The sequence below is a fragment of the Schistosoma mansoni genome, chromosome 1 (assembly GCF_000237925.1).
Source record: "Schistosoma mansoni strain Puerto Rico chromosome 1, complete genome".
Classification (NCBI taxonomy): domain Eukaryota; kingdom Metazoa; phylum Platyhelminthes; class Trematoda; order Strigeidida; family Schistosomatidae; genus Schistosoma; species Schistosoma mansoni.
In genome coordinates, this window is record NC_031495.1 from 350525 (window position 1) to 370667 (window position 20143).

Consider the following 20143-nt stretch of genomic DNA (forward strand, 5'->3'; position numbering starts at 1 on the left):
GCGTTGGACTGCTGAGACATGTGGTTTGCGCGATTCTATAGTGGAGCATCGGGTCCAGGGTTCACTCTGAGGGTCGTGCTTGTTAGGTAGTAGGTTCGACGCCGAGTCGCCATGAGCTATCGTGAATGAGTATTGATATGCATTAACAATAACAGTCGGAAAAGGTGTACAGATATTATCAGAAGAAACAGGTAACATCGATTCAATTGACTCATGATTTCAACTATGAAAATTTGCAAACTGTCAATCAATTGTCTCGATGTTAACTGTTTCTTCTGAAAATATCAGTCCACCTTCTCTGACTGTTATTGTTCATGCATTTTCATACCAATTGCATTTCGTTCCCGTCCTTTAGTTATCGATCTGCTACTGAAATACGTTCAATGCCTGACCATCGTTATATACTACTTGTGTGGATATAAGTAACCCACACCACATTATAATTAAGTTCCAAATTTGAACTCTACTCCTCCAATATACCAATATAAGTGTCCTGATGCATAACATTTTCATGTATATATATATCTAATGAATTCTTATAAGTAACTCATCTACTGTGAGTAGAACAATCAACTCTGAATATCAACTAATTCAATTGTAACATTAAACGTGTCTATTCAAATGAAAAGTAATCGTTGCCATAACTTTTTCACATCATACATTATTTTATTGTATATTCAATGTTCAGGCCACTGCTAGATGGTTTTTGCTTGTTATCAGCATTTATCATTAGTGAGGTGGTGTATTTATAATCTATATATAATTGCTTAATTAAAGAAGCGACATTTTAATGATGCTATCAGTTGATTTTCAACTACTGAGATGCAGGTTCAAACACCCTCTCCTCCTAGCTCAGTTCGGAGAAAATTGCTTAATATTTCTAGATCTCACATAAGACGTTGGTTAATTTCATCAAGTTGCATTCGGTTACAAAGTCACATTACAAATAGCGGCCTAAACTGCTTAGTGGTAACGTTTCAGACAGCTAAGCTAGGTGGCCTGAGTTCGAATCCACCAGAGAACATTGTTTTCCCTAAAGTTAAGGCACACCTTGAAGGACCAATGTCAAATAGCGAAAACTTTTGGTTCAAGACTTTATATTGACTATCTAAACTCACCACAATTTCGTATTGTGTGTGTGTCAACCAACTGGTTAATTTACTGTTATTGTTTGCGTTTCATTTATGCTCTCTTTCCTATAATTTTATAATTCAGACATACAAAATAAATGATGTTCATATCTAATTTTAGTGAGCCATTAATCAATTCGAATAAATCATCATCATCTCCATCATTGTCAAGTCGTGATTTATTCAGAACGAATTTGATAAATAGCCAGTCAAATCTTTCTACTGTCAATGTAAACCCGGTGAATAGATTACTGAAACGTACAACATCAACAACTGTTAATTCATTGTCTTCTGTTGCTTTTCCCACTTCCTCTAAAGACAATCCATATAATTTTGATCTTTTGTGTAATTCTTCTACTTCATCCATAATTTCTGATGAAGCTGATCATCATCATCAGATGATCATCACCTCTACTACTACTACTACTACTACTACTACTACTACTACTACTACTACTACTACTACTACTACTACTACTGGTGCTGTCCTTTCTATTCTTCCATCTTCTAGTTGTAATACTATACAATCATCTATCAGTAATTTAACATTAAATAATGACAATAGTACAATATCATCAAGTGATTTATCATTATTACCAAAATCTGAACAAAAACGATTTTCTGATTTATGTGTTAATAATCTTAATAACGAGAATGATGATAATAATCCCATCATTAGCGCACCTAATTCTCCAATTTCCTCTAATCTTATATGGAATACTACTCATACTATAAGTGGCAAGAATAAGAACCACAACAACGAACGAGCAGCTATATCATCAGTGAAAAAACAACATACAATGAATAATAATAATAATAATGCCTCATCTAATTATTCTGCTATTAAACTTAATTCAAATGAAACTCCAACTAGTTTAGTAAAGCAACCAGTTCATCCAAGAACAACATTAAAATGTCCGTTTTGTGATAAAGTAAGTAAACATTTTTTGTCATCATTGTATCAAATTACATTACGTAATATATATATGTATTAAGTGGTTCCAGGTAGTCGGTAAGAAACCCTTAACCTAGGCTTCCTGCTTGTTGGTACTGATCTGTAGGGTGTATCTACAATGTTGGGAAAACTTTTGTCTCTTTTGGGATTTGGATCCACGTCACCCTGCTTTACAATCTGGAATGTTGTTACTGTAGTTTTCGGGCTACATGGAATCTCGGGGGAAATGTTTTTTCTCACTGTGGACATAGGTCCAGTGTTTCTTGTTGACCACTTTTATCCATTTAATATCTCAGTATAACATGTTTTATGTTCAGTCACTTACATTAGTGGCCACATTGCAACGTGATCGATAATATTCGATCAGAGCTAAAAACACTAGACAAATATGACATTGGTCACTACATAATGTTTAAAAAGTTGTTAGTTATCTGTCAGTTATCACCAACATAGAACCTGAAATCGATGTGTGTTGATCCAAGTTCCTACACAACATTAACACGACGAAGTGAAATTAACAAAATGTATGGAGGTTGGATTAATGTAATATTAATGACAGTGAAAAACTATTTTACACGGCTACGCGTATACAGCCTCTGCCAGGGAAGTCCTACTCACTGCCTTCTCGCGGCATTACTGTTGTTTACCAAATTGAGAGGATGAAAAGCGAATGTCTGGCGATTTAACCGGATTGGTGGACACGGCGCGTCCACCTAGGGGAGTTGGAAAACCGTAATTCCAAACCAATGATGCACATGGTTTCCAGTATCCTGAAGGAACAAATGGCATATGAATCAATCGTTGGTCACTGGCTACCATGGGACTGCATCTCCTTATGATGCTCCACTGCATTGTTGATCAGACCTTTAGGTCAAAGGCTCCGGGTGTGGCCCCCTAAGTAAACCACCTGTCTCGGTCTGGGCACCCGGGTAGTATCATAGCCCTCACACAATTAAATGACAATTTTTTGTGTGGCGCATATATATCTGGTATCGCCTTTGTACCAATATTTATGTGTTCAAATAAAATAAAATAAATTTTTTACAAATATAATTTTCCTCATTAATGTCATTTAGAATACGTTTGGAGAAGCAGACTAGATTGTAAATGTATGTGCATTGCTGCTCTACTTCTGTAGTCTTATATCTTTCGTTTATTGTGTTGTATCTTGCTATTTCATCTGGACGTAAATGAATGGTAAGCATTTTAGACTGTCGACTGTTAAATACATAAGTTCATTTATTTGAAAGGGTTTTATGAAGATCAATTTTACTCGTGGATGGCATTTGTGTTCAAAAAATGACCTAAATAAGACAAATATTACATACAAATTAATTCAGTCACCACAAAACTTTAAATAAACTATAATAGTCAGCTCACTAGTGACTTGCTTCAAGATGTTTCTGAAGTTCTAGTAATAAGTGGTGGCTGATGAAGTTCAAACTAATTGAGAGTGGGACAGTTGTCTTCAATGGCATTGGCTGACTATCGTACTATACCACGAATTTATTAGAGTTGGAACTGAACTATTTGACGCCGGTCCAATAGTTCCAATGGCTAAGCTTCCTCAGCGAGATCTGAAAGTCCTGGGTTTTATCAATAGATAGTTCGTAAATACATATCGCTTAAGAGTTACATGCTAGTGCTAAACAACTGTTCAATGCTCCTTGGTTTTCAATGATATCTTAAATGAATCCGATATATGAAGAATACGACCTACATATAAGTTTACTGTTGTGTGAAACCTCTGAATAGTTACTGAATTAATTATATTTCCTGCTGTTTCTTATCAAGAATAAAAGTGTACTTTTTCAACTTGAACAGAAAGGAAGGATATAAATCTTATTGTTGATGTGATACATGACAACATGCAACAGTATGCATTTATGTCTGTTCTTATGAAGTTTATATCTGTTTATCTGATGGATCTGTATGTTCAATATTCGCGTTGTTTTTTGGAAAATTGTTTACATTCTGTCAGAATACCGTGTTATAAACATTCATGTTTAGCTACAAATGTTTGCATTTAGTAAAAATCATTCATCCAATTGGAGTGGAAGTTGTGATTTTATTACAGTAGTTTTAATTCATCTCTCCTTACAATGCTATGGTAGCTTTCATACCTTAAACCACTTGTTACTATTCAAATTGAGTTGAAGAAGCAGGAGGGTGCTTAGTTATTGATGTGTCATGGTGGAATTAAGTTGTGTTGAGTTAGAATTTGTTGGTTTGTCATGACAACTTTAATATGTTGATCTTATAGAGTGAAACGTAATAATTCTTTTTATACATGCCTTTTCAATTTGTCTTTTCCTACTGTTTTCAATGCTTAATCTTTCTGATTATCATTGGTGATACATTATTTCGACTGCTCTACTATTCATGTTAATTTCATTGCATCCTGTTGATGTGATGCGGCAAGTTGTGATAACTCACATTTGTACGTCTCTGTACTGATTATGTATTGGAATAGCGTTTATCTCACATTAAACAGTGAAATGTACTTTTGGGTACATTAAAATCTCTTTGGATGATTGGTTGTTGAAACTGTGTGTCTAAACCTTAATCCTTTTGTATGGTTTTCTTGCTCCCTCGGGTACGGAGGTAGATTTCATTAGTCAAGTGAATTTTTGACTGTCAAAATGAATTTATCTACTTATTTAAACAAATAAACATTGCTACAAGGAATCACCAAGTAGATATGCGCCACACAAATCATCCGATTTATGTGAGGTCTGGGATACTGCTCGGGTGGTTTTCTTATGGGGCCACACCCCGAGCCTTTGACCTAAAGGTCTGATCCACAAGGCAGGGGAGCATCGTAAGGAGATGCAGTCTCATGGTAGTCGGTGACCAACAATCGGTTTATACTCCATTTATTCCTTCAGGATCGTGTAGCCCATGTACACCATTGGTTTAGAGTCCGGGTTTTCTAACTCCCCTAGGTGAACTCTTCGTGTCAAAATGAAACGAAATGAATGAGCATTCATCGACAATATGTAATGGTACATACGTTCGGAGTGATGCCTCGTCACATCAGTTGATTATTTACTTTTCAGGTCTTTCACTCTACAATCAATTAGAACGTGAATATGTTAAGCCCAATTCTTAATCATCGCATCACTATCTCTCTCGAATTCCTTCAAATCCAATCGTCGATTCACTTTCATAGTTCTATCCTAAATACTAAAAATTTGCAAACCCAATAACTCTACATTAAAGGCTATGACAGTCTGGTCCTTAAACAATTTTTTTTTCTAAAATAAATAATGTATTAGTCAAATACAGACATGAAAAGATATGTGTTAGGTTGGTATTTGAACAAACAGGTTCTATGGTTTATTATCTTTTGTAAGAGTATATAAATCATCGATGTGAAAGAATATTGAAAGAAAACTTTAGCGCCATTTGATAGCCAATAAGTAGATGGATAGTTTAAATTACAAATCCTTCCACTAAAAATAATAATGGACTGACTTCACTTCGAAAGCTACTGAAAACCAGAAAGCACAGGATAATTTTCTCACCCTAATATGGGACTTCTGTTCCTGGGTTTGAAGCTTGATTAGGTAATGTGTGTTCCTTATCTGGGAATTCGACACTGAGACTAAATAACTATTCAATGCTTCCTATTTTTCAGTGGTTATTTAACTAAAGTCTCCGTAATCTGAAACTTAAAGTGGTCTATGACATTAGACTGTCGACCTTATATATGGATATCCTGATCTTTATACCAGAAAAGTATGTGATTCAGTCCACCACTAATAACATGATTTGCATGAGAGGTTTTCTAAAGAAACTAAATGCAACTAGTTCTTATTTTGCGTCAAAAACACTATTTATCCCTAAATAAGGAAATATTCTGGGCGTATTCTCATTTACGCATTGTCATTTCAACTCATTAATGGTATAATACATTTTATTGGTAAACGTTATTGTCTTAAGTGCTGTATGAACATATCATATTAAATAAATAACAGTGATGGAGATTATCTTCAACATTTTCAGTGTCCGATAAGTTTATTGTATCTAACGCTTAGCTATCCTTCTGTTCATTTAATGACTGAATGCTGCATATTGGAATATAATTTTTCACCAAAGATTTCATAGCAAGCGTCTGGGGTTCACCGAAACTTTCTCATATTTTGTTTTATTTTTCTGCCTCTCTAGGTATTCAGTAATTCTAGTGCTATTGCCAAGCATAAGTTAACACATAGTGAAGAACGTAAATATATTTGTATTGTATGCCATAAAGCTTTCAAACGTCAAGATCATTTGTAAGTGAATGTTGTTTTATTGTTTTGTTTGTCTCTAATGAATCGTTATAACGTATTATTAATTACATTTTCCCATTGTTAATCTTCAACAATGTCGCACAATATTAGATGGTGTAGAAGATCACCGGGAGAAAGTTGAGAGTATCTATATCATCATAAGTTATCCATCCCACTGGTATGGGTCGTTTTATGTATTATTTGCATCTAACAGATTTATATTACTTGACTATGGGTCGAACTCTGAATGTAAGAGATAGTGATACTACCTGGTTGCCCAGACTGAAGGAGACAGAGCAGGGTTCGAGCTTACCACTTAGCGTCCGGAATTAAAACTCTTTAACCATTGAGTCGTACCAGAATGTATAAACGTTTTGATTGTAGTACATATGATAATCGTTATCTATGGTTGGAGAGAGTTGGTATTATAGCTGGAGAACAATCGAAGTGACGTGTATATATTCATTATTTGTCTTCCTTTAAATCTACCAATATTCACTTTTTTAATTCCTTAATTTCAATATCTTCACTGTTTCACTTAAGTTATTGTTTCAGTAGCATCAATATCGTTGTTGCTTGGACTCTCTTTTAGTTTTGATAGCATGTTCATTTCTTTTATAGACCACACATTTTTATCAAACTGTACATTATTTATGACCTATAGAATTATAAAAATGGGGATTTGTGTAGATTGTAGCATTTTAACTTTTGAATTCGTGAGTCAATCTAAGCTAGACCACCATTGAAAGCCTGGAGCGTTCCCGCGCGAGGCTGAAGGTCCTGGGTTCGAGTCCTGCACAACGGATTGTGGGCCCGCATCGCTGAAAAGTTCCATACTAGGACGAAACGGTCGTCCAATGTTTCCAGGTTGTTAGTAATGATATTGATTTATCCCAACGAGAATGGTAACTGTTGGGAACCATTTATGGACTAGTACTATACATATATTTTTATTGAGTAACTAAACTATATATATTTAGATTCCTCTTATTTTAAGCTTTATTTTGACCTATAGACTAGTATTATACGATTCCCCAGTCTGTTAATTACAATCTCCCATATTCACAACCAGTTTTTGGCTAGATCTTGTCATTTTCTATTTTATGGTGCGATGTGGTTTGGTTTGTATATAAACCCAGTATGTTTGAAATATATGATTCATATCGCGGAGGCTGAAATTTGTGTTCTGGACTCAACAGGAGGGGCTAAGCAGGAGGAGTACTCATATTTCATCCTGTTGGAGACTTGTTATTTCTCTGGATTCAATAGCTCAGTGCATAAGAGGTTGGGCATTTTGAAGCCAAAGATCTTAAGTTCGAGTCCTGATGCATATATCAACATTGAAATTCAGGCATATCCAACTGACAGATCTCAAAAGAAATAGTCATTCTGGATTCCACTGTTAACCACAAACTATTTGTTCCATAAAACATGGGTCTCAGATGTAATACTTAGTATTCTGAAAGTGGCACACTTGTAGACATCAAGTTGAAATTTTAGTCATTATTTTGGGTATCACTTTGAATTTATTTTGAATTTGTTTCTTTAATAAAACAAAACCAATTTTGCATTTTGTCTGTGTCTGTCAGAGTTGGCTTTAGTTTGGGCTATACTCTGATTGATGGCATAGAGACTGTGCTAAATAAAACTACACTTATTGGGTATCAAGATCATATGTTGGACAGTAGCTTAGTGGTTACAACTCTTGGCTACTCACATAAAACAGTATTTCTCAATGCTAAGTAAATAAATGTACATGTGATAATTAAATCACATTATAAATACCATATTCAAACTAGTCTTTATTAAATTCTATGGGGGTCAAGTTACTATGTGGCTCACTTGTGATCCACTTTCTTCTACGCTTTGTTCAATTTTAGACGATTAGAGAAAAGTGACAAGAAAACCTAAACTTCGGTTTGGTAGGTTCAGAATTAAACAAGATAAACAGCTGAAAGTATTTGCCAAAACAAAACTCACTTACTAATCACCAGTTTATGTACACTTTAGTTGTGCGAGATCTAATGATCGATCTTACGTTACTAGCCAAACCGGAGTTGCTGAAGTGTAATCTGAACTTGCCACCTACTGGTTGAAAAAAAATGATCCAACCACTATATTACCACTTCAGGGCACAATATAAGCTGAGGGCATTCTCTTTATTTCGAGATATTTTATCAAAGGCACAAAATAAAACTGATCTGTTTTTAAGCAGAGATGGATTGTGGCTAGCAGTCGAATCCAGGATGCGCGTTTCATCCTGTTTGGGACTTGTCAGCTGGATGTACCTGCATCTCAGAGTTGTTTTTCACCACGGGACTCGAACCCAGTACCATTCGCTGGATTCCACTGCTAGCTACTATCTATCTCTGCTCATAATGTGTGTCGTTTAAGGCGATATAGAGGCAATCCGCACAGGATACACATATGCTAATAAGAGACTGATCAATTGCAATCGTAAACATCAATGGGAAGATTTAAACAATCTATACAAAATGAATTAATAATGCTTTAATTCATATCGTTCTTGAGTGTTCTAGAAACTGTTGACAAACAAAAAATAACCATTTGCCCTATTCAAGAAACAACATAAAGGTATTTTACTTGTCTATTTTATTGAAAACTTCATAGTTTCACACTGAACCAACCGAAGGACTTTTTTTACTATCTGAGTGATATTAAATTTGCCACTTTAGACTACACATTCTTAGTGGCTTGTTCACAAGGACAGATTTGAAATTCTGTAGGCATATTCATGTATTTTATCTTATACTGATCGGAGCAGCAAATTTTTAAGGGTTAGATTATGAAGTTGTTGCCAAGGCAAGTGAGTGTATACTTATGTTGGGGATGTTTTATGTTAGTTCCCGAATCGCATAACAAAGTCAATAAATAACATTCATTATCTACTGTCATTGATATCTCTGTTCAACAGGTATAATAATAACTATTATTATTATTATTATTATAAACCTAGGCAGGAAATTTTCTTAGTGGACCATCACTCGATCCTTCGATTAAGAAATTTAATCCATAAAGTTGGATTAACGTTGAAAGATGCGTTCCTACTGTACCTGGTAACTCTAACTAGGTTAATGCACCACTTGTTTTCTCACTATTCTGGGTCCCATGTACAACACTGGTTTCAAATTAGGGTTTTCCAACTCCTTTATGTAAACCTTATCCCCCCTAACCTAGTTTAAGCATCGGTTATTCGCTTTTCGTCTTCTCATCTTGTAAAATACACCCATTCCACATAAAGGTAGTGAGTAATACTTCTCTGGTATAAACCTTAGATACATGACTATATGAAAGGATCTCTAGAAGAATGATGAATTTTCACCAATTCTGATCTTACCGGGCCATTTAGATCATGTCATAGTGTAAAGTTATCATGAAAATCTCGTATTTTTAAAGCACTTTAACTGATTCAAAAAATATTTGTTAGTTGGATATTTGATTAGAATATTTATTTGATGAACATCACAATAACAAATAGATATACCTTACATCGTTATATCATCTCTCCTAACCATAATCTGATAAATAGTTTGGTTTAATAGTCAATATAAATAACCAATAGCTTCAATTCGCTATTAACCGGACTATGAACAAGTTATTGAAAAGGTACGGTTTATCGGCTTAAAGATAACACTTAGTACGGGATCGACCCACAAATTTGTATACTTGGAATTTATTTATTTATTGGAACACATAAATATTGATAAAAGGGGGCACCAGATATATATGCGCCACACAAATCTCATTTGATTTGTGTGAGGGCTGTGATACCGTCCGAGTGCCCAGATCGAAACAGGTGGTTTCCTTAGGGGGCCACACCTGGAGCCTTTGACCTAAAGATTCGATCCACAAGGCAGTGGAGTATTTTAAGGAGATGCAGTCCCATGGTCTAGTCGATGGCCAAGAACTAGTTCATACGCCATTTGTTCCATCAGGATACTGGAGCCCATGTGCACCATTGGTTTGGAATCAGGGTTTTCCAACTCTGTCGTAGGATTGTTGTAATTCTTTTTTTGCTGGTGATAATTTTTAGCATTGATACAGGTGGATTAAAGTTCACTTCTACGGTTACTCAATTTCAGATTAGGATTAAGCAACAAATATCAGGTGCCGTTCAAAGCTTCATTCTCTTAGTTTCTTTCCCTCGCTTATAACCAAACATTAATTTTGTATACACAAATGAGACTAGCTTCAAAATGAATTTCCCTAGTTCCAATGGAAATTCATGACTGTTAATGTTTAACAATGTTGGCGGTGTAATACTCAATCCACTCCTCAATAATAACATCGGGTGACGTCACACCCTATTATGAATTAGTATAAAGTGTTTCTGAGCATTGTTGAATTTCATAGTTTATATCACGAACTGATATAAATTAGACAGTCATTTAAAATCTAAAAGTACTAGTTATCTGTTTTGTCCCGGTACGTAACTATTCAGCTGTGGGCATCCACAACTCTACCAGGCATCGAATCCAGGCGATTAATGCCTCCTCGCGAGCATTTAAGCTATGAAACCTGGTTGGATGTCATCACGAGCCAATTGAAGTTAGAAATATAAACCAATGGATACCGACTTATCAATTAAAAAGCAACATACTCGTCACGAGACATGAAAGTCTTGAGTTCAGTGTATAGTAGTCCTCGGTAGTTTTCAAGTGCACATTGTTTAAGATGAAAACTAACTACAAATAACTCTTCCATCCGATTACGATCATGTCGGTCGTTTCACATTCTCATTTTGTTCAATATTATCTCTGTATCATTATTAATTAATGAGTCTTATATCATGAGTATTTTGTTTTAGATTTAAGAGAAGAAACGTAACACAATAAATAAGGAAGAAATTAGTATTGATTGATTGTTTTAAGCTGATTAAATACTATGTAACATGACTTATGTTGGTCACCGGCTACCATTTGAGTGCATCTCCTTACGATGCTCCACTGCCTTGTGGATCAGATCTTCAGGGCAAAGGCTCCGGGAGTGGTCCCGTAAGAAAACCACCTACTTCAGTTTGGGCACCTGGGCAGTATCTCAGCCCTTACACAAATCAAATGAGATTTGTGCGGCGCATATGTATCTGGTGCTTCCTTGTACCAATATTTATGTGTATAAATGGTTTTCATATATATATATATATATATATATATATATATATATATATGAGTGTATGGCACATGCATGTCTGTAGGTCAATTGTTTGTTCTTACAACCTCATAAACACACCAGTCGTTCATTTATGTATGTATTCTGTATGATATGAGTATTGAACTACTGGACTACTACGAGTTCGTGTCACTAGTTTCCAGATTTATAAGTTACCTTATTGTTTGTTTCATTTTTAACAGTTAAACTTCTTTACAGTTGAATAGTATCCTTTGAAATTTATTAAACTTTTCAGGTAATAAGTAAATAATCCTTTGATAATGCTCCACTTATTGATCACTTGATGAAGACAGAAAGCACGTTATATCTGATTCATTGTACTTGAAAACTTTTGAACAGTATGAATTAAAGTCGAAATCCAAGGTTTTGCAGTGGGATTCAACTATTTAGGGAACAAAGCAATTACCAACCAGTCTTGTTCGCTTTACCGCTATTTGATGGAAGTCGGAACTGTGAACCATTACGTTCCAACTCACTCCATGAAAAATTTTAAATTCGATCTATACTGCTGTCATTGTCTCACTTGACTAAAGATCCCCATACTATATTGAAACACCTGTCATGTGCTCAATAGTTCTCTTGTTGATAATAGTCTGTGACAAAAATCAGTATTTGCCATGGTTCAGGCATAGTACATGCATCGCCGAAACCTAACATTTTTGTCATAATGTTGCTGTTGTTGCGATGATGTTTAATCATCTGGCAAAGTTATGTGTGTATCCATAGCTTGAACTTATTTAGATCTATTTCTGTGACTAATTTTGCTATACATAACCGTTGGAGTATGACATTTTAGAACGTTATGGAAGTGATTAGCGCAATATACCTGTTTCGTGATTATGATTGTGATATTTAAGGCCTAAGAACGTTATAAAGATTCATAAGACGATTTTTATTCTTGATGTAGTGAGAGAACCAATGTATTATCGTGAATGTATATCTGACAAATCCGACTATTTTGTCTACTGGAATACTTCTTTCATTCGTCAAAATAGCTGATTTTCAGGTCTAGATCGATTTTTTATGATCTCTTAATTATCTAACATTGTTTCCAGTGCTTTATTTCATTACGTCAGTCGACATCCACTGACCATAAAACACATGACAAATCGATAGGAGTGGTGAAAGTACTTCGCCAGCTGAACTAAATATATAAGTCCACTTGCCTTGCTAGTGGTTCTTTAAGATTGTTAGTAGAATATGACATTATGTGCCTCCAATTATATCAAGAGTACTGGTGAATAAGACTAAATAACAGTTAGCATATATACCCACCGTTGATATACAGCTTGTTCATTCAGATGACTTTATGGACTGGTTCTACTTTTTTTTCATTTTAAGCATATAGAATCCTCTCTATTCTTCTCGTACCAGGTAATGACTAGGTATATGATATATATAGTTATGCTATTAATGGCTTTATTGAGTACTATACACTTTGGTACAGTGAAGAATTCTTAGCTACAACTATTTCCTCATCCATCATATGTAATGTGTTTGACTTCTAATATATTTGCCTCACGTTCCTTCATAGGATAGACAAAAAAGAGAAGTGTTCGACGAAGTAAAGTAGTTAGTTTTGCAATAATCTGCAACCTTTTTTATAGTCTCGTATGAGTGCATACATTTAGCCTTTATAATTCTTCCAGTTCAAGCAAATCTCAAACAGGTTGTTTAATAACAATGCTTGCACACTTGGAAATTAGATAGGTGAAACAGGCAAATTTTGCGTTCATTTACAACCATTTTACATCCATAATAGTAAATGAATGAATTCCTCATAGATACAAATTTTCATCTCTTTACCCTTAAAATGAACAAATTTGTGAAAAAAATCTTTATTTTCATATCTTAATAATAGGGTGGATTCAGGAAAATTAGTTGACTTTTGTCAAGTTATTTCAATTGTATCGTAGGCAAAACACTGCTCTATCAACCAAAAGACATGAATTGATTTATAGCTATGAAATATAGTCTTTAAAAGTAGAATATATGCTTAGCCTGGATGTTTTTGATCATGCGAGTATTCCAAAGACTACCCGCGTTTCATGAAACCGCCGAATTAACAGTGTTGAGGTTGAAAATGCGATAATGATTAGTGAGATACTGAATCTTCATCGAGTAGAATCGTTAGGACATGCGTTACACACGCCTAATCATCGTCTACCTTAACGGGCGATGATGTCTGGTGTAGGGAGGAAATTAAAGGGTTACTTACTTACGCCAGTCATTGCTGGTGGATGAGCATAGGACGCTCACCAAGATTCTCCAAGATAGAAAACAACCTTGCCAAAAAACACTAATCAGAATAAACAATTTAAGTTAAGGGGTGGCCAAATAAAAAATGTGTCAGTCCAGTTTGCTATTGACTGTTGAACTGAACCATGTAGGTAGACAAAGATCACTTGATTGAGTTCCATGCGTTTATTGTAACCAAGTTCTATATTACCTTGAAAAAGCCTTTTTATTTGATTATTCTGTATTTTCTTATAGAATCATATGTTTTATGTCTAATCTTTTCCACCATTACTAATACGGTTATTACTTATACCATTATTTTATCTTACTGTGCTGATGTGGTATGGCTATTTGAACGAATGCAGTAATGCACCACTTTCCAATTCGCATTTAACTAACTGGAATAAATGATATCAACACGTGTTTGGAGTGAAATGTATGCTTAACTCCAATACTTCCATTTGAGTGTATTCGAACGGTCTAACAACACAGTTTCATGCTTTCACTTAACTCAGGATATAGGGAGTGATTGAAACACACAGTGTCTGACCAACAGGTCGTAAGCTGAATTTCTTTCTTTATTTTTCTGTTATTTAATATACTTAAAAACTACTGCAACTGGGCATCAAAAGTAATATGTACCACACAAATAATTAGATAATATTGTGTAGAACTAAAAGTTGGGATAAATAAATGTACAAGAATTGTGTATAGTGATTGATTCAGTTCAGTTTAATGAAGAGTGTAAAAGAAAACTATATCAGACTCTCCACTGACTTCTATTCTGAACTGTCTCTGATAACGTCGCTGAGTTGCGACATCTTCAAGGTCCCAACTAGGAAGTCGTAATGGACTGACAGATTCCGATCCTACACAGTTTTCCTTTATATCATATTGCCATGTCATAACCTAACCACTTTATTATCAGAAGAGGTTTTGTGGAGATTTAGTATTTTCATAGTTGAAAGCGTGAGTCAATTGAAGTAGAACACCATTGGAAACCTGGAAGCACTGGACGGCCGTTTCGTCCTATTATGGGACTCCTCAGCAGTGCGTATCCACGATCACGCACTCGCGAGATTCGAACTATGAAAATAATAAATCTCCACAAAACACCTTCTAATAATAATAATAATCATATGCTCACTAGTGACTGACTTCGAGAGGTAAATCCAAGAGTTCTAGTGAGAAGCGGTGACCAGTGGAGTTCAAACCACGTCTGTTGGGAGATATCAACTCACTGAAGACAATTGGTGAACGGTCGCTCAAAATCGTGGATTGGTTGAAGTTAGACAATAACACCGTTGGATGCCAGCTCAGTGGTCTATCGGTTAAGTGCTCTGACACGAGACTGGTAGATCCTGTGTTCTAATCTCGTGAGAGCGCGATCGTGGATGCGCACTGCTGAGGAGTCGCATAATAGGACGAAATGGCCGTCCAGTGCTTTCAGGTTTTCGATGGTAGTCTAGCTTCAGTTGACTCACGCTTTCAACTATGGAATCAACCACTTTACCTCATTATTCCAACTACTCTGTTTTCCACCTTTTCAATTTATTTTCTGGCTGTACTAATTCAAAGTAATGGCAACTTCATGTGATCTACATCTACTCCAACTTCTACCTTATTTATAATTAATTGTTTATGGGTATATCTAAATGTTGGGGATGTCAAATCCCCAGAACTTACTTGATAAATGGCTTAATTTTTGTAATTTTATTTTGAAAATTTGAATTTCCTTGTTTTCGCGCCAAAAGCGATCTTTTCACCTTCAAGTCGTATTTCCCACTTATAAAATATCCTAAATGCTATTGGTCCGTTGTATCTTTGATTGTTCTATTTTGTAATGCTGCCCAAGGACAATTTATCACTGTATATATACGTTTGAGTTTTTCCCCTTATGATTTGCTTATACTTGGCTGCTTACGGAATATATATTCCCCTACTTTGCCTTGGACTTCTTCCTCTAGTTAGCAGGCCCTGGAACAACGGATTAGATTAGCCTATTGTGTCACTGAGTCATTGGCCTTCGTTCGTTACTGAGAAAATCGACTTAGCCCAGGCATATCACTAAATTTCACCTAACCTAATGCACTTATATCTTTACCAGATTCCACCGTTATTATGCTTGACTGATTGAATGAATAACTGATCATAAATATGTATTTATGTATATCTCTATTATATCAAATACATATTTTGTCTTTTCGTTTATTTGTATAATGAAATATTCATTGATTTTGTCTACATACTCATGTATATTCATGTTGCTAAGTATACCATTTCAAGTTTCGAGATTTTGTCCTAATGTGTCATTGAATTATATAACATGCTTTCTTACAAAATTTTTAGATTAAATGTGTGTGTGTGTATGTGCGTGCGTGTGTGTATGTACGTATCCACTCCATGTATTTGAAGGTAGTGATAGACATGTGAAATAACATTGTTCTTTTAACCACACAAGTACACCCTTACCTTTTTTTTATTCATTATTCAAAAAAAATATTTACTCTGATGAATTTATTGAAACCAATATGACCGGTCGATCATATATTTTATTAGTAATGTAACTAACAAACCTTATTATTTATCAGAAGGGGGTTTGTAGAAATTTTAGTAATTTTATAGAGTTGAGATCATGAGTCAGTTGAAGCTAGACCAGCATGGAAAACCTGGAAGCACTGGACGGCCGTTTCGTCCTATTATGGGACTCCTCAGTGGTGCGCATCCACGATCATCAATGTTTTCGTTGGGTTGACATCTTCCGACAGACCTGGTTGAACTTCACTTGTTACTGCTTCTCACTAGAATGGTTGCTCAAGTTTCGTGGATTAGATAAAGTTAGACATTAACACCGTTGGATACCGGCTCAGTGGTTTATCGGTTAAGTGCTCTGGCGCGAGACTGGTAGATCCTGGGTTCGAATTTCGCGAGTGCGGGATCGTGGATGCGCACTGCTGAGGAGTCGCATAATAGGACGAAACAGCCGTCCAGTGCTTTCAGGTTTTCGATGGTAGTCTAGCTTCAATTAACTCATGATCTCAACTCTATAAAAACCTTATTATTATTACTATTATTGTCATTATTATTATTATTATTATTATTATTATTAATGGCTTTATTCAATATTATAGTTTAGTACAATATAGAATTCTCAGCACGTTTCTTTAATAATTTGAGAGACGAATTTGTTTGTGGTGGTAACTGTATAATAACACTTCCCAAGTACATAAAATTTGTATTTGATTAAGTTTACTAACCAGTTATTCAAACCATTTAGTAGATTTTTTGGAGTTTGAACCTAATACTTTCTAGTTGAAAGCCGAATGCTTTAAGTACTAAGCCACCGTCTTATACTTGTAGTAGTGAAGTTTGCTGTTAATCTCTTAGTCTGAAAAACCAAGACATTTGTTGCCAATTCAGTTATCTACAGTTTTTGGGTCTAGATTCTAAATGAGGGTTTAATTGTGCACTTTTAAAGAGTCCTATGCTTGTGGTAAAATAGCTATCCAGCACTTTTTGTTATCCAGCAGGAGTCATTCTACTCCGTAAACTGCCTTCTAAGGACTGCTTGAAAGATTTATACTTCTGAAATTAATATCAGTCTTAAGCGATATATAATCTGGCACGTATGTATATCAGTCCAAATCCTCACACCATAGAAAGATTAGATTATTCAGATAAATGCCATAGTAACAGTAGAACGCATTAGGGATGTATAATATGATTTGAGAAGAATGAATTGGCTAGGTAAAAAGTACAAGGATTTTAAGACAAAATGTCAAAGCACTATTGTGACCGACTTTAAACCACATTATCCAACGTCTTGAGCCATTGATTATGAAAATTCAAATGACCTAAATCAGGTATTCTGTATCAACCTACATGGTTCAGTTCAACAGTGAATGGCAAAATGGACTCACATCACATTTTGTTTGACCACTCTTTAACTTCCTTCTTACACCAGATATCATCACCTGTTAAGGTAGGTGGTGATTAGGCATATGTAACACATGTCCTAACCAACCTAGTTGATAAAGATTCAGGACCTCACTAATCGGTTTGCGTCATTTGGTGGTTAAGGTACATGACTTTCAGCCACAGTTAGTTGCAATTTCGAAATTCATTTACTTTTACCTACCCAAATGGGTTGTGATTGATAGCCTTCACACAAACATTCTGTATCTAACTGCTTTGTTTATTTATTTACTTTTATTTTCTTTAAACACATAAATATTGGTACAAAGGAGCACCAGATATATATGCGCCACACAAATCTCATTTGATTTGTGTGAGGGCTGTGATACCGTCCGGGCGCCCAGACCGAAACAGGTGGTTTCCTTAGGGGGCCACACCTGGAGCCTTTGACCTAAAGATTCGATCCACAAGGCAGTGGAGTATTTTAAGGAGATGCAGTCCCATGGTCTAGTCGATGGCCAAGAACTAGTTCATACGCCATTTGTTCCATCAGGATACTGGAGCCCATGTACACCATTGGTTTGTAATCAGGGTTTTCCAACTCCCCAAGGTGGACGCGCCGTGTCCACCGAACCGGTTAAAGCGCCGAACATTCGCTTTTCGTCCTCTCAATTTCGTAAACAACAGTAATGTCACGAGAAGGCAGTGAGTAGGACTTCCGTGGTAGAGGCCATATACGCGTGGTCATGTGAGAACATTTCGAGAGGGAGAGCGGACTCTCCCCACTCCCTGTCGTACCAGGGCATTTTGGGGCACTTTGTTTATAGGTTACATGTCTTTTTAAAGTAAATACTGCACCATGAAACTGTGGAAATTAAGGAAAAGATTTTTAGAAATTCGTTTTTAAAAGTTATCCACCAGTATACGGAGTATACGTCCATTACCCAATAAGTTAGTGTTGTTTACTATTCATTGTCATTTTTAAACATCCATTTTTGTTCTATCTAGTATGAGGCTTTTCAATGCTATGTGCATCCAACTTATCACAAGGAACATTGAAATTAATACCTAATAAACAATTCATAGCAATAATAACTGGTTAGATTTCAGTATTGGTCTGTCACTTTTTTACTTCACAGTTTTAATGATTATCGTTGAAATAAATAAAAAAACGAATTATAGAGTGATGAAATGAATCAGTCAGTCAGTCACAACGTGGAACTTCGTACTTACGTACATCAGTTCGAGTTGCTATACCACGTTAGCACAGAGATGCAGTTGTCGATTCAAATCCCATAGTAGTAGAATGAGTAAGAGTATAAGCAATAATGTGAAAGGCTAGGGTTTGAAGATGTTATTGAAGGAGTATAATCCAGTGAAATAAATTTGGAAAGAGAAGAAAGATAGAGACATGAAGAATTCAGAAGATTAGAATTTGGTAGAGCACAAAGAGTAGATGCACCTTCGCCATTGCAAACGATTTTTAGCCATTTCATCCAAAGTCTCTAACCATCGATTGCTATCATCTCGCGAATCCCAACCAGGTATTCTACACCTACCAGCATAGCTCAGTCCAATTGTCGGTGACTTCATGGATTTGTACCACGTTTTGGTCTGGCCGCTCCTAGGGTGAAATGAATACTTAAATATATATAGTTTCTCACTTTGATAATGTGGCATTCATGAAGAATTGAGAAATTGGATTCTTTTTTTGTTTGTTTGTTTAAAAATAAATCATATTGGTCTTCTTTAACATTGTCACAATAATCATAATGATCGGATCACTGACTTTTGATGTGATCGATTTTTCTCTCTATATATTTGGTAATCATATGTATACTAGATTAAAGCACCTATTATATATGTGTGTGTATACACATACAGGTTTATCGGTTATTATTATTATTATAGATTCAAGTAACATACTACTGCACATTGATTCAATTTTTAATGGTACGTTTTAGTGTATTTTGTTTTAATAGATTAAATTATAAGAATATTTTCTTTAATTGGAGAAATCAACAAATGTTGATTTACAATAATAGTAATAATAACGATAATGATAATTCAGTTATGTAATTAGTGTAAGTCATTTAACAAAAACTATTATCTGATGTTCTTTTTTTAAAATGATCCGTTCAATTTGTAAACACAGATGATTCTGGAGTTCTAGAGAAAATTTGTGGCCAGTGGAGTTCAATCATATCGGTTATGAAGCATGTGTCCACGGTAGACAATTGTAGAGGGTTACACAATATGATTGAATAACTGAAGTTAGACATCCAAACCACTGAATTCTGGTTTAGTAGTGTAGAGGTTAAGCACTGGTGGACGAGATTGAAGAGCATGGGTTGGTCCTAGCATAGGATTCTTTAGTAATAAACATTCACGACTCTGCAACCAGGGACCGAACTTAAGACCTTCAGTCTTGTGTGTAGATG

General features: G+C 35.3%; 1 protein-coding gene across 1 annotated transcript in view; it reads left to right on the forward strand.

Moving 5' to 3' along the window:
* Positions 1 to 1228: 1228 nt before the first annotated feature.
* The window catches only part of Smp_160460 (Myb1-related transcription factor), a gene marked incomplete at both ends in the record, with an annotated part of 98476 nt that continues 79561 nt past the window's right edge, over positions 1229 to 20143 (forward strand). Inside the window, 2 exons of the mRNA XM_018792900.1 lie at positions 1229 to 2062; positions 6256 to 6362. Of these exons, the coding sequence (XP_018647466.1) occupies positions 1229 to 2062; positions 6256 to 6362 (941 nt within the window). The remainder of the gene's footprint in view (positions 2063 to 6255; positions 6363 to 20143) is intronic.